At 63.7% G+C, this 13382-nt stretch overlaps 1 protein-coding gene across 1 annotated transcript; it reads left to right on the forward strand.

The window, feature by feature from the left end:
- Positions 1–2: 2 nt before the first annotated feature.
- Positions 3–11990, forward strand: CACTIN (cactin, spliceosome C complex subunit; the record flags this gene model as incomplete). Its single annotated transcript, XM_012729418.1, has 10 exons — positions 3–19; positions 2347–2830; positions 4820–4915; positions 5251–5396; positions 6016–6178; positions 6255–6369; positions 9160–9352; positions 9964–10086; positions 10168–10448; positions 10585–11990. Coding segments are annotated over 10 exons (2109 nt in total), but the record flags the coding sequence as incomplete, so codon positions are not given.
- Between the last annotated feature and the right edge of the window lie 1392 nt (positions 11991–13382).

The raw sequence follows: 13382 nt of genomic DNA on the forward strand, positions 1-13382 counted from the left end.
GGCGGAGCCGGGAGCGCAGGTAGGGTCCCTGCGTGCGCGGCGCCGGGGCTGCGGCCTCCAGACCCCCGAGCTCGTCGCCCCTGAGCGGGCCGAGGCTGTAGCCGGCGTGGGGGCCGCGCTGGCCAGAGCTGGGAAAGGAGACGCGGGGAGCAGACGGAAAGCGAGGTGTTCCGACGCGGCGCCTGGTCGGTGGAGGAACGGCGGGGAGCTGGAGAGCGAGGCCGGGGAGCGGACAGGCGGTCGGAGAAGTGCCGGACGCCGCCGGCGCAGCCTGTGTGCGGTAGTGGGAGCTTTGCCGTGTTCCGAGAGGAGAATGCCGGGCGGCGGAGCGCCGTGGGCCGACTCACAGGAGTCTCTCCAGTGCCGGGGGCTGCGGGGGCTAGGCAGGAGGGACGCGGGGAGGCGGAGGGGGCCTGCGGGAAACTGGCCTGGTTTGGGAGGGGTTCAGGAGTGGGGTTGACAACATTTGCTGATGGACTGCTGACAGTGGGGGGCTAAAGGAAGAACTGTTGATGCAAGTGTGAGGATTCGGGTCCTAGACGTGGGTCCTAGCGTCCCCCGCTCGGAGTCTTTCCTTCTGGCGATGGGGCACCTGGCGAGACTTGGCTTGAGTTTGTTCCACCCTGAAGGAACCAGCATGGCGATGGGGACGCGCAGACTTGGGTCCCACCGCTAATTCGCTGTGACTCCCAGGCTGGACCCCGGGACCCGTCCCTGGCGCCTCCCGAGGCGTGTACTGGCGCCATCCCTGCAGGGTGCGGGCCACACCGCAGTCACCTGCAGGCACACAGCTGACTGTCCTCTGTCCTCTGGGTCTCACAGGGCGGCTTTTCATGTTAAGTTATGGGGTATCATTGCCACCCAGGAGCCCCAGGAGATACAAGCAAAAAGAGGAAAAAATGAAATGTTTTTTTACCAGGGATTGGCAGGCTACAGCCTGTGAACCAATAATAGATTTTACACTTTTAATTGGTGCAGGGGGGTGGAAGGAAAGAGAACATTCCGTGATCGGTGAAAATTACATGAAATTCAAACGTTGGTGTCCAGAAATAAAATTTTATTTCTCCGTTATGTGTAACTTTATTTTCTGTGGTTTCAGTAACCCACATCAGCCACGGTCCATGAATATTGTGAATAAGGTGTTTTGAGAGACTTTCACTTAACTTCTGTGGGTATATTGCCCTCCCTGTTTAATGGTTTGTTACTTAGTAAGATTGTATCAGTTATGTTGTTAATCTCTGTTGCACCTAACTTAACAAACTGTATGAACGCAGAAGATGTGAACTCAGTGGGGTCTGATAGTGTCAGAGCTTTCGGGCATCCACTGGGGGTGGCGGGCGACCGGTCTCCTCACGTCCAAGGGCGGGCTGCCGCAGTGGAGCACAGCCCTGGCCTCTCGTCTCCGAGCTCTCCGCGGCTGCCTTGAGCTAACCACCCAGCGCCGCGTCGCAGAGCCCGGGGCCCTTGTCAGGAAGTGTGCAGCTCTGGTCGGGCCGGTGTTGCTGTTTTAGCGCTGGTTCACGCGGGCATTTAGCTGGTGATTATCATCTTTGTCATTTTTGCTGCTGCTTTCTAGTATTAGAACTATTCCTATGAATCAGTTAGCCTAGATTTCATAATTAATCAGTGCTGTCGATGAAAAATGGATCAAATTTAGTTTGTATTTAAGAACTTTTGTGCTCAACTGTGACGCTGCTCAGCTGTGTTTCACAAAATGCCGCCCGTCCAGATTCAGTTGGTCTTCTCCACGCGGGAAGGCCCCCGCCTTAGCGCCCACCCACAGGGCTGCGCGTTCTGTTCCCTGCTCCCGGTGCCCTTTGCCAGCTCTGTACTCCTGTCCATCTTACCCAGCTCGCGCCTCTGTCCTGTAGGACTCGCTTAAACACTGCCTTCTGGTAAGACTGCCCTTGACATCAGAGGCTGTCAGGTGCTGCGGCCCGATGCCCACACCTGCGCCATCCACCCTAGCCGTGCCTGCCCTCGCCGCCTCTTCCCTTTGTCCTCCTCACGCTCAGCTCTGTGGCCACTGAGACCCTCTCGCTGTGCCTGCCGCCCGGCAGACACAGGGCCTTTGTGCCTGGAGTGCTTACAGCTCTACCCGTAGCTTCCTCCCTACTCAGGGAAATCCTGAGCTTTCGCTCGCTGCTCTCCGTGGCTTATGGCAGTGTCTGCTGTTACATGGCGTAGTCATGAGCCCACATGAGCCCGCAGGGTAGGAACTGTCTCGTCATTGTGTTCCAGAATCTAGAACTCCTCCTGGCACTTAGAGAGGCGGTCAGCACAGGTCTGTCAGGTAAATGGCCGACCCACAAACAGTAAGCAGGCCTTTGTGGATTCCTCCTGCAGGTCAGATTCAGAGGAAGAGCGGTGGCAGCGGCGAGAGAGGCAGAGCAGGAGCCCGCCACCGCCCCGATGTCACTCACAGGACCGGTCCTCTCGGTCCAACTCAGGCGATGAGCGATGGCGGCGGCAGCAGCGGGGCCGGTGGGTCCGCCCACGACGCACACGCTCTTGGTCTCCGGGCTCCTCCGGGTCCAGCTCGGCGTCCCCAGACCCCTCCCAGAGTCCTCAGGAGGCAGCCGTGGCCCTGAGCCGGCAGCAGAGCCTGCAGGAGCGGCTGCGCCTGCGCGAGGAGCGGAAGCAGCAGGAGGAGCTGATGAAGGCCTTCGAGACGCCCGAGGAAAAGCGGGCCCGGCGGCTGGCCAAGAAGGAGGCGAAAGAGAGGAAGAAGCGGGAGAAAATGGGCTGGGGGGAGGAGTACATGGGCTACACCAACGCCGACAACCCCTTCGGCGACAACAACCTCCTGGGCGCCTTCATCTGGAGCAAGGTGAGCCGCCCCCAGGGCCGCGCGGCCCTCGTCGCCCTCCCCGTGCGCTGCGCTGCCGCCCCTCAGTCCTCGGCCGTCCCTGACCCCTCTGTGGAATTTCAGGTGCCCGTTGCTCAGACTGGCCCAGCCTCAGCGGCGGGTAACGAGGGCTCCGCAGTCAGCTGCTCTGTTGGCCCGCTTGGAAGAGGTGGTGGCAAACCTTGCAGCCCCTTGCCAGCGTAGCCTGGCACGGCCTGCCGCAGCGCTTGCCCCCTCCCTCTGCTCCCTCCTGACCCAGAGACCTGGCACCTGAGACAGGGGCGGCCCCTGCAGGAGAACCCCGCCGCCTCCCAGCCCCTGCTCAGGCCGGCTGCCTGAGACCTGGAGCTGCTTCACTCCAAGCTTTGCCCATTGTCACACGACCCCTCTGTCCCTGCACCCAGGTTTCTATGTTTTGAGGTCACAGGTCATTGCCTTAGGGCTCCAGCCTGACCTCAGCTTACTGCAGCTCCAGAGACCGTTTTTCCGATGAAAGCCCCATGCAGCTTCCAGGGTGGGATGTGGGTGTCACGGGGGCAGAGGGGAGCACACAGACCAAGCCAGCACAGCACGTGGGCACAGGCAGTCCCCATGGCCGTCTGGACACAGGCGCCCTCCCCCTGGGGCGTGTGCGCTAGCCCAGCTGGCCCGGGCCTCCTCGTCCTTCGCGTCTCAGCTGGTGTGAGCCCTCTCCCGGGGGGTCTTCCTGGCCCCTCCGATCTCCCCGATACTCTTTTTAAAGACACCTGTCCCTCCCCAGTACCTTTCTAGTAGGTGAGTCGCGCCTGCTGGGCACGGTCCTGTGGTGCCCCCGGGGCCCGTCTCGCGGGGGCTGTATGGAGCCAGGTTGGCTGAGTCCACCGTGAGGCAGGTGGCAGCTGCCGTGGAAGATGAGCGGAGATGTGAGCAGTGCAGAGATGCCCTGACTCCTGCTCTCGGGCAAGGTCCTGCCGGTCAGGGGCCTGGGCCCGGGGCCGCGCCGCTCTGTGCACGGAGGTGCTGGCTAAGTGCGAGTTGGGCTCGCGTCGGTGCTCGGCAAGGCGTGTGCCCTGCGTTGCCCCCGCCAGCCTCTGGGAGCCCGGCCTGCCTCGGGGAGCGCGCCTTGCAGCGGGGGCGTTTTATTGGCCCCTCCAGTGACCAGCACCTGGGCATAAACCCCCACTCAGCCTCAGACCTCTGGTGTAGGGAGGGCACCGGACGGGTCAGCAGGCCGGCGGCTCCGTATCTCTTGTCCTGGTGCTCGGACCCACCAGAGTGGGCAGTGACAGAAGAGCCCTAACACTGCCCAGTGCCAGGCCCCATTGGGACACTTGGCATGTGTCTGTGGGCTCTCCACAGGCGGGGTCGCCTGCCCACAGTCTCCTGCCCTGGCATGACTGGGTCACCTGGTCCCTCCCAGGCCCTCAGCTCTGCTGTGCGGCACAGGGCACCTGCACCCCTGGGAGGCAGGTCCAGGGGCCTTGAATCCTGGGCACTGGGGGAGAGGCTGGGAAGAGCAGCGCTCAGCCCCGTTCCATCAGGGTCTCCAAGCCTTTCACCTCAGCACCCGCCCAGGTGAGGGCAGACAGGGAAGAGCCACTCACTGTGTCCAGGGTACCCCAAGGGGCCTCTTGTGGAGACCCGTTTGTACCCACGTGCTGGCGACCGAGGAGCGTGAGGTCAGCAGTAGCCCTCAGAGGCGCTCCCGTGTGTCCCCAGGATGCTCCTGCATCCTGGCGCACGTCTCCTATGTGGCCGGGTGCTCTGTAACGGTGGGTTGTGTCAGGCTAGCCAGTAGCTCTGGGGGCGCTGCCCCCCCGTGAGAATCTGGGAGGTGTGACTGGGTGGTCACTGCCCGCTCTGCCTCGCTCTCCTGGCCACAGAGCAAATGCTTTGGCCTGACAACAGTCGTGTGTCCGAGGCTCCTGGTGGGCGGGGAAGAGCGAGGAGGGGAAGCGCCCCTGCTCAGAGGGGGTGTGGTTGGCCTTCTAGGCGCTGGAGAAGAAGGGGATCAGTCACCTGGAGGAGAAGGAGCTGAAGGAGCGAAACAAGAGAATCCAGGAAGACAATCGGCTGGAGCTGCAGAAGGTGGGCCAGCCGCCCGCAGGAGGGCAGAGGCTTTCCCTGGGGCTCGAGACCCGCTCACCCTGGCCACAGCACCTGGCTGACTTAAATGAAAAATCCGACGCAAGTGGCTCCAGGCACAGCTGGGTCAAGGACTCCGTCTCCAGCAAGCTCTTTCCCGCCTCTCAGCTTCACTCTGCATGCTTCCTTCAGGGTGGCCAGAAGGGGCCCACAGACCTGAGTCACGGCTCAGTCCCTGACCCCAGGAGACCCCCTAGCCCACCATGGCATCGGGCATCTCCCACAGGCCCCCCCATCCAGTTTCTCAGGCCCCATCCCCCCACCCCGTGCGCCCTCAGGTGAAGCAGCTGCGGCTGGAGCGGGAGCGGGAGAAGGCCATGCGGGAGCAGGAGCTGGAGATGCTGCAGCGGGAGAAGGAGGCAGAGCACTTCAAGACGTGGGAGGAGCAGGAGGACAACTTCCACCTCCAGCAGGCCAAGCTGCGGTGAGTGGCCAGCCAGGGGTGGCCGCCTGCCCCACTGTCTTCTGGGCCCGGTGTGTGGACCCTGTGTCTGCCCTGGGCCTTCGCTCTTGCTGGCCCCACGCCTGCGTCTGCTGCTGCCCTTGAGTTCCCCGCTTGCTCCTCCAGGCCCGTCCCTGTGCCCTCCTGCCGGCATCAGCCCTGCTGTGCGTGTGCTGCTTCCTACCCTCTCCCCCAAGTCCCCATCAGCATGTGACCGCCCCCCGGGAGCTGTGTCAGGGAGCAGCCAGTGCTGGACCCTGTGGCGATGCCCCTGAGCCCATAGCCCCACCCAACCCATGCCGCAGTCCACCCTCTGCCTGTGCGGGTGGCCCAGGGCTCCCACAGGGAGGACCAGGAGTGGCCTCTACCCCCAGCCCCACAGCACTCGGGCCCCACCCACGGGAGGGAGGTGGTCCCCGGCCCCTGTCCAGCGTGGCCGAGTGCCTCCTCTGCCCAGTGTCCCCTCTTCCAGGACGCCTTCCTTGACCTCTACCCATTGCGAGCCAAACTCCCCCCCATCTCCTACACTGGCGTCTCCAAAGTCAGGGTCCTGAGAGCAGAGAACATTCCTGCCTCTGAGCTCGCCCCTGCTCCCTGGCAGCTCCAAGATCCGCATCCGAGATGGCCGGGCCAAGCCCATTGACCTGTTGGCCAAGTACATCAGCGCTGAGGATGATGACCTGGCCGTGGAGATGCACGAGCCCTACACCTTCCTCAACGGGCTCACCGTGGCTGACATGGAGGACCTGCTTGAGGACATCCAGGTACCCTTGGCCTGTCACCCAACCCAGGGCCCCCAGGACCTCGCACAGGCCTTCACCATCCCCTCTGCACCCCCAGGTGTACATGGAGCTCGAGCAAGGCAAGAACGCGGACTTCTGGCGCGACATGACCATCATAACGGAGGACGAGATCTCCAAGCTCCGCAAACTGGAGGCCTCGGGCAAGGGGCCAGGTAGCCTGAGGCAGCACATGTCCGCACCGAGGTGCCAGCGGCATGCGAGGGGTGTGCCCTCGGGCGCACGTCCTGTTCAGATGGGAGCGCTGAGGGCCGGGTTGCCCAAGGGGGCCTCGGGCTCACGGCAGGGCCCGTCAGCACCTGCAGGCTGTTTGCCCTCTTGCCCGCCCTCTCGAGACCTCTGACCAGCAGCGTGCAGCCCTGGTAGGCGGTTGCAAGCTGGGCGAGGGGCTCTCCCCTGCTGGGCGCTCATCAACTCCCCGTTTCTTGGTGGGCCTCAGTGCTGAGGCCTCCAGACCCGACTCCAGGTGGCCACTTGATGGCAGGGCGAGGTGCTGGTGACAGCAGGGTCTGTCCTGGGTTTCAAGACTTCACTGGGGGCACTGGGCAGAGTGATGGCCAGGAATGTGGCTGGGTACAGAGCCAGGCTGCCGGGCAGTGGGCGCCTTGGCTGGGGGCCCTCCGCAGGGCCAGCGGCCCCTGTGGCGATTGTGACCAGGAGTGTCGGAGGCTGATGCAGCCGGCCCAGGGAGTGTGTGGTGAGCCGAGGCCGTTGCCCAGTAACTCCCGGTGCAGCCGCAGGCCACCCCCGACTGGCCTCCAGCTGCATTTCGCAGCGGGTCCGGCCCCGCGTGCCCTCAGGTTCCGTTGCCCTGTGTCTCCCACCCTGCCGAGGGCACCTGCTGCCCGGCACCTCCTGGACTACCCTGCACTCAGCCCTCCTGGGGCCACGCGTCCCCCTGTCTGAGGTTGGTGACCAGCTCGGCGAGGCATAGCCTGCGGTCCTTTCTGAGAGGCAGGAAGTCCTTCCGGCTCTCCCGGAGCTGGTGACGTCTGGCTACATGCAGAACTGTGTAGGCAAAACTAGACCTTTTCCTTCAGAGGTCGGAGAAGCTGCCCACTGGATGTGGGGAAGGAAGCCCAGGGGCGTGCTGCGCTCGCCCCCTGTTCCGAAGTTCTCTGTGCACGAAGCCCGCCGTCTCTGCCGGCCACTGGGGGCCTCGACGCCCCCTCCCCTTTCTCACTGGTGCTCCCCTCCTTGTTTGTATTTTGTTTTGTTTTAAGATTTACTCATGCATGCAGAGGTGCAGGAAAATGGTGAGAGGACTCGCCAGAGACAGAGGGGGAGCAGAACAGATGGGGGAAGTCCACTGCTGAGGGGCAGCGGGAGGTGCTGGTCACTCCCAGGCTGTGGCAGTTCCCAGTGTGCGCTCCGGCCCGCCGCCACCAGGGAGCCCCGCTCAGTATGTGTTGCGGGTCAGGCCCCAGGAAACGCCAGGTGCCTCGGGGATGACTTCCTGCTTCTCCCTCAGCGTGATTTACAGAAAACGGAACCGAACCGCAGCCAGTGCTGACCTTTTTTCTTTTTAGATTAAGTTGGGCTGTTTTTTTGTTTTTTTTTTTTTTTTCATTTTTCTTTTTTCTGTTGTAATTGTTGTAATTGGAAATCCTCGCCGGTTAGCGGGGGGTGCACTAGCAAGTGGGCCCCAGAGGCCCCGTGCCCTCTCCGGGGGGCCTGCTTGTGGGTGCTCCCCACAGTGCTGCCTTCACTCCCAAAACGTGGTACCTCACTTGGACCCTGGCGCCTGCTGCGGGGTGCTCAGGTGCACCCTAGGCGCAGCCACCTGCAGGCTTGGGCCCTCGCAAGCGGGGTTCCGCGGCGCGTAGCTCTCCTGGGGGCAGCTGGCCCGCCGGTTCACTGCTCACCAGCACTGTCAGTTTGAGCGGGCACAGACCCACCCGCCCCGCTCTGTCTGCGTGCTCAGGGTGCGGCTCTGCCTAGGTGGGCCTGGGAGTTGTCAAGTTCGAATTTGGTCACGTGTCTGCAGTAAGAGGTGCGCAGGCCGCCAGCCCAGTGCCTGCCACCGAGCGGGTGCTACCCAGGACTGCTTGGTGGCCAGCATGGGACGGGATCTCGGACTCCGGTGCCCCAGGTTGCTGTCCGGAGGAACTCAGGTCTTCTGCAGCCTGACCACAGGCAGGACTAGAAAAGCCAGCTTTGGAGCTGGCTACCCACCTTCCATTTACCACTGAGCACTGAGCGCCGTGTGGGTCCAGCCAGAGCCCGTGGGAGCCCAGGCCAAGGGATAATGTGGTGGTGGGGGGAGAATTCCTGGGAAAAGAAGCGTGCTCACTAGTCACCAGTGGTGGGTGGGCTCTAGGAAGCAGATTGGATGGGGAGGAAAGTCAGTGGTGACAAGTACTGTGTGTGCAAAGGCCCTGGGGCAGGACTCCATACCCTAGCCACTCCTGAGCAGCAAGGAGACTGGTACCCTGGAGCATGGAGGGGGGCCCTTGCCCCATTCTCAGGGGCTCTACAGTCCAGAGGCAGGGAATGTTCTGAACCTCCAACCTCAAGAGAATCTGAGTCTCCTGCAGAACACAGGGAACCTGCTTGTCCCAGGAGATGGGGTCGGGGGTGGGGGGAGGTCTCCGGACTTCCCAAGAGACACAATGGCCGGGATAGAGCCTGGGAACAGCATCCCTCGTGCCATACACAGCAAGTGCTACCTGTGTTCACTGGGCCAAGGCGCTCAAACAGGAACCTGGATGCCCAGGTTCCCAAACTCTCAGGTCAGACTCAGAAACTCAGAAATGCATACCTGGCCTCCCTCAGACCGAGGGAGTTAGCATCACTGGCCAGGATCCAAGGCCTGTTGCCAACTTGGTGCATTCAAATAATGCAGCCAGGATCATGGCTGAGTCAGAAACCAGGGAAGAGGCAAGACCCGGGGGGGGACAGCGAGGCGGAGGGATTGTCTGGCACTGAGCACCCATCCTGTGCAGGTGAGAGGCGGGAAGGCGTCAACGCCTCGGTCAGCTCTGATGTGCAGTCGGTCTTCAAGGGCAAGACATACAGCCAGCTGCAGGTCATCTTCCAGGGCATCGAGGGCAAGATCCGAGCCGGGGGCCCCAACCTCGACATGGGCTACTGGGAGAGCCTGCTGCAGCAGCTGCGGGCCCACATGGCGCGGGCCAGGTGAGCAAGTGGGCACCCACCCAGGAGCACCACCCCCACCCGCCCCGGCCCACGGGGTGAGGCCATCGCTGGCTAATCCTGGAGACCTACATGCCTGTGCCCTCCTGAAGGCCCCCAGCCATGGTCCCCTGTGCCCACCTGGAGTCGGGACAGGTAGGGCTGGCCATCAGCAGTTCTTCCTCCTTGCCAGGCCTTTGTTTCACTGTCTGCAGGCACCACAATGCCAGGCTGCACTCCAACTCTGCACCTTCTCAGCCTTGGCACCGCTCTATAAACATGGCGCCTGTGCAAATGCCTCTGAAACTCCCTCCTCACCAGCCCTGCCTCTGGCTCGGCCTGTTCTGTAGACTCCAGTCACAGGGGCACACCCTCATCCAGCCAGGGGTCAGTTCTTGGGCCCATGACCCATGTCTTCAAGTCAGTGTCCTTGTGGCCAGAGCCTTGACCTTGGACTAGCCACAGCTGGGCTAGTAACCCCAGCCAGTGCGTGACCATTGCTGCCCCTCAGCCTCGCAGCAAAAGAAGGGTCTCACGAAGCCAAAGGGTGTGGGGTTGTGGAGGCCAGACCCCTCGCGATTGTTGCCTCTGGAAGTAACCCTTGCTTTGTCCAGACTGCGGGAGCGTCACCAGGACGTGCTGCGGCAGAAGCTGTATAAGCTGAAGCAAGAGCAGGGGGTAGAGAGTGAGCCCCTGTTCCCCATCCTCAAGCAGGAGCCACAGTCCCCGGGACACAGGTAGGCCACACCCGCCGCGCCCTTCCTGCCCAGACCCCCTGCAGGGCCCCGGCAGCCGCCCACCCGGCCTCTGGTTTGCAGCCTGGAGCCTGAGGAGCCGGCCCCTGCCCCCCCTGGGCCCTCGGAGGGCGGCCCCCCGGAGCCGGAGGCGGAAGGAGCAGCATCGGCAGAGGGCGAGGCGGACGGGGAGGCCGTGCTCATGGAGGAGGACCTGATCCAGCAGAGCCTGGACGACTACGACGCGGGCAGGTACAGCCCCCGGCTGCTCACCACGCACGAGCTGCCGCTGGACGCCCACGTGCTGGAGCCGGATGAGGACCTGCAGCGCCTGCAGCTGTCCCGGCAGCAGCTCCAGGTCACAGGTACTGGGCGGCTGCCCCTCCCTCCGCGAACGAAGGGCGTGCCGCGCGGGCCCCTGGCGCCTGCATGCAGCGACCGGCGGGCCACTGCCGTTGAGGCTGGGGGGGCCCGGGCCCAGGCTGACGCGCCCCCCCACAGGTGACGCCAGCGAGAGCGCCGAGGACATCTTCTTCCGGCGGGCCAAGGAGGGCATGGGCCAGGACGAGGCGCAGTTCAGCGTGGAGATGCCGCTGACCGGCAAGGCCTACCTGTGGGCGGACAAGTACCGGCCGCGCAAACCGCGCTTCTTCAACCGCGTGCACACGGGCTTCGAGTGGAACAAGTACAACCAGACGCACTACGACTTCGACAACCCGCCGCCCAAGATCGTGCAGGGCTACAAGTTCAACATCTTCTACCCCGACCTCATCGACAAGCGCTCCACGCCCGAGTACTTCCTGGAGGCCTGCGCCGGGAACAGGGACTTCGCCACCCTGCGCTTCCACGCCGGGCCGCCCTACGAGGACATCGCCTTCAAGGTGGTGAGCCGCGAGTGGGAGTACTCCCACCGCCACGGCTTCCGCTGCCAGTTCGCCAATGGCATCTTCCAGCTGTGGTTTCACTTCAAGCGCTACCGCTACCGCCGGTGACCCCCTGCCAGCCCGGGGCTGCGTCCCCCCCACGGGGCCTCCGTCCCCAGCGTGGGAAGGTGGTCACCACAGAACCCGAGGGGACACGGCCAGGTCCTGCCACGCGGGCGGGTTTTGGAGCTCGGAACGCGAGCGTCCCTGGCGCTGTGCGGGTGGGCCCGCAGGCCCCCGGCGCCGGCCCTGTGGCTCTGTGGCTCTGTGCTGAGGGCGGGCCTCTGTTGGCAGGAGAGCGCACACGTGTGGGCTGGGCTTGCAGGCGGCACGAGGCCCGAGCAGGGTGTTGGCCAGCCCTTAGATGTGACCCCAGGCAGCGGAACCCGGACTCCGGCCCTTGGCAAGTGCGTGACCGCAGGCCCTGGGTCCTGCCCGTGCCCCTGCGGCAGCTTCGTCTGAGTTCTGTGGCCAGTGACTTGCCGCTGCTGTTGGCTGTGGGGCTGCCCACACACACACACACACACAGGGTGGAGACGCATCATCATGCGCCCTCAGCCCAGGGCCAAGGGTCACAAGGCCACATACTGCCACCACCCAGCCTTGGCACCCCTGGGGGCTGGCCTCCAGGGGCGACCTTGGCACCCGCCTAGCCTAGTCCCGGGGCCTCGGGGCCTCTGCCCACACCCCACGTCAGCGCAGCCACGCGCCTCAGGCCGCCGGCCAGACGGCAGAGCCGCGCTCGGCAGGACGCCCCCCAGCAGACCCCCGGCGTCATTCCAGAGACAGCTCCGGCCAGAAGTGGGGTGACTCCTGCGTCGGGCCTGAAGTGCCGCCTCCCAGAAGCCCAGCCCAGACCCCTTATTTCATCTGGAAATATTTTAGGTGGTTTCTCTAAAAAGACTTTTTTAGGTGGGGTGGGAAATTGTATTTTCATTTAATTGGCCTACTGGTGAGTGCATGTTTTTTTAATAAACACTTTATTTTAGAGTAATTTTAGATTTTCGGAAATGTTAAAAAATAGGGTTCCCACACCCCGTGGCCCTATAGTTAAAACCACGCGTGTGACCGCAGCAGCCTGTGGCTGCTGAAGCGCCGAGCGGCCCGAGGAGGCCGCGCCCGAGGAGGCCCTCTAAAGATTTGCTACCCACACTGACTGACTGACTGCCCCTGTGGGTCTCACCGCACCCCTGCACCCCCATGCCCAGTTCTGCGCAGGAGGCGCTCCTCCCCCCCTCCCCCCCCAGCCACCTCATACTTCCCATCTCGCGTCTCGCTGTCGGCGCCTGCTGTGGACGCCGCGGGCGCTGGAGTCCACCCAGGCACTCGACCGCGAGCCCAGTTTGCTGCCAGGCACGCCCAGGCCACGGGCCTGGCCCTGCCCCAGCCGACCTAGAGGACAGGGCTCGGCCAGGGGCACTCGGCACGCTGCAGACCCTGGCCAGCTTGGCCCGGGAAGGAGTCCACTGTGGCAGCACGGACGTAGCCTTCCCCTTTGGGTCCTCTGGCCACCGGATCCTCGGTCTCTCACTGAGGGACAGGCACTGGGGGCACTTGGGAGCCACCGGGCTTGGCCGTGAGATGGGTACCGCGGTCTTCTGGTCACAGCACGGATAGCTGCGACGCTCACACCATCTCCTGAGGCTCACAAGGTGGGTCTCAGGCCCACACTGCAGCCTGTGGAGGGGCGGTCAGGTTGGCTCCTGGGCTTCTCCCTCGTGGAGGCCTGTCCTCCCAGGGCACCACCCTGTCCTAGCTCCTGCTCCCTGCCCCTCCCCCAACCCCGCCCCAGAGGCGCTTCCTAGCCCCTCCACAGACCGCTGCCGTCCTGGCAGGGGTACCCACAGGAAGCACTGCCTGACTTTCTGGGTGCGCTAGCCAGGAGCCCCCAGTCTAAAGGGATGGCTGGTATCTCATGTCCAAGCGGTCAGGCTGGGGTAGAGGAGGCCCCTGGTCTGGGGATCTCAAAGCACCCTGCAGGTTCTCTGGGAAAGGGCCTGGAAGGATGGCGTTGCTGGGCAGAAATGCAGCGGGAGCCGTCTCGTGGAGCAGAGGGCGGCCGGTGTGCCAGGCAGGGTCCGGGAGCTCACTGGGCAGCCACAGAGGGGGAGTGAGGCAGCCGGAACCAGCTAAGGACAGGGAAAGCCCTCAGGCAGACTGGACACTAACCAGACACCAGCTGCACCTTGAGCCCACCCTGGCCTGGGGTCCACCCAGCGCCTCTTAAGCTGCCCCCCAACCCCCACCCAACCTCTTCCAAACCCCACCCCATCCTCTTCCTGCCCTAGGCTCTGTCCCAAGCTAAGAATAGATGCTCCCTGGAAGGCCCCCACAGGAAACCACAGCCACGGGGGTGCATCCTGAGAGTGGCCTCTG

The sequence above is a fragment of the Condylura cristata genome, unplaced genomic scaffold (genome assembly GCF_000260355.1).
Source record: "Condylura cristata isolate star-nosed mole 26May11 unplaced genomic scaffold, ConCri1.0 scaffold00025, whole genome shotgun sequence".
Classification (NCBI taxonomy): domain Eukaryota; kingdom Metazoa; phylum Chordata; class Mammalia; order Eulipotyphla; family Talpidae; genus Condylura; species Condylura cristata.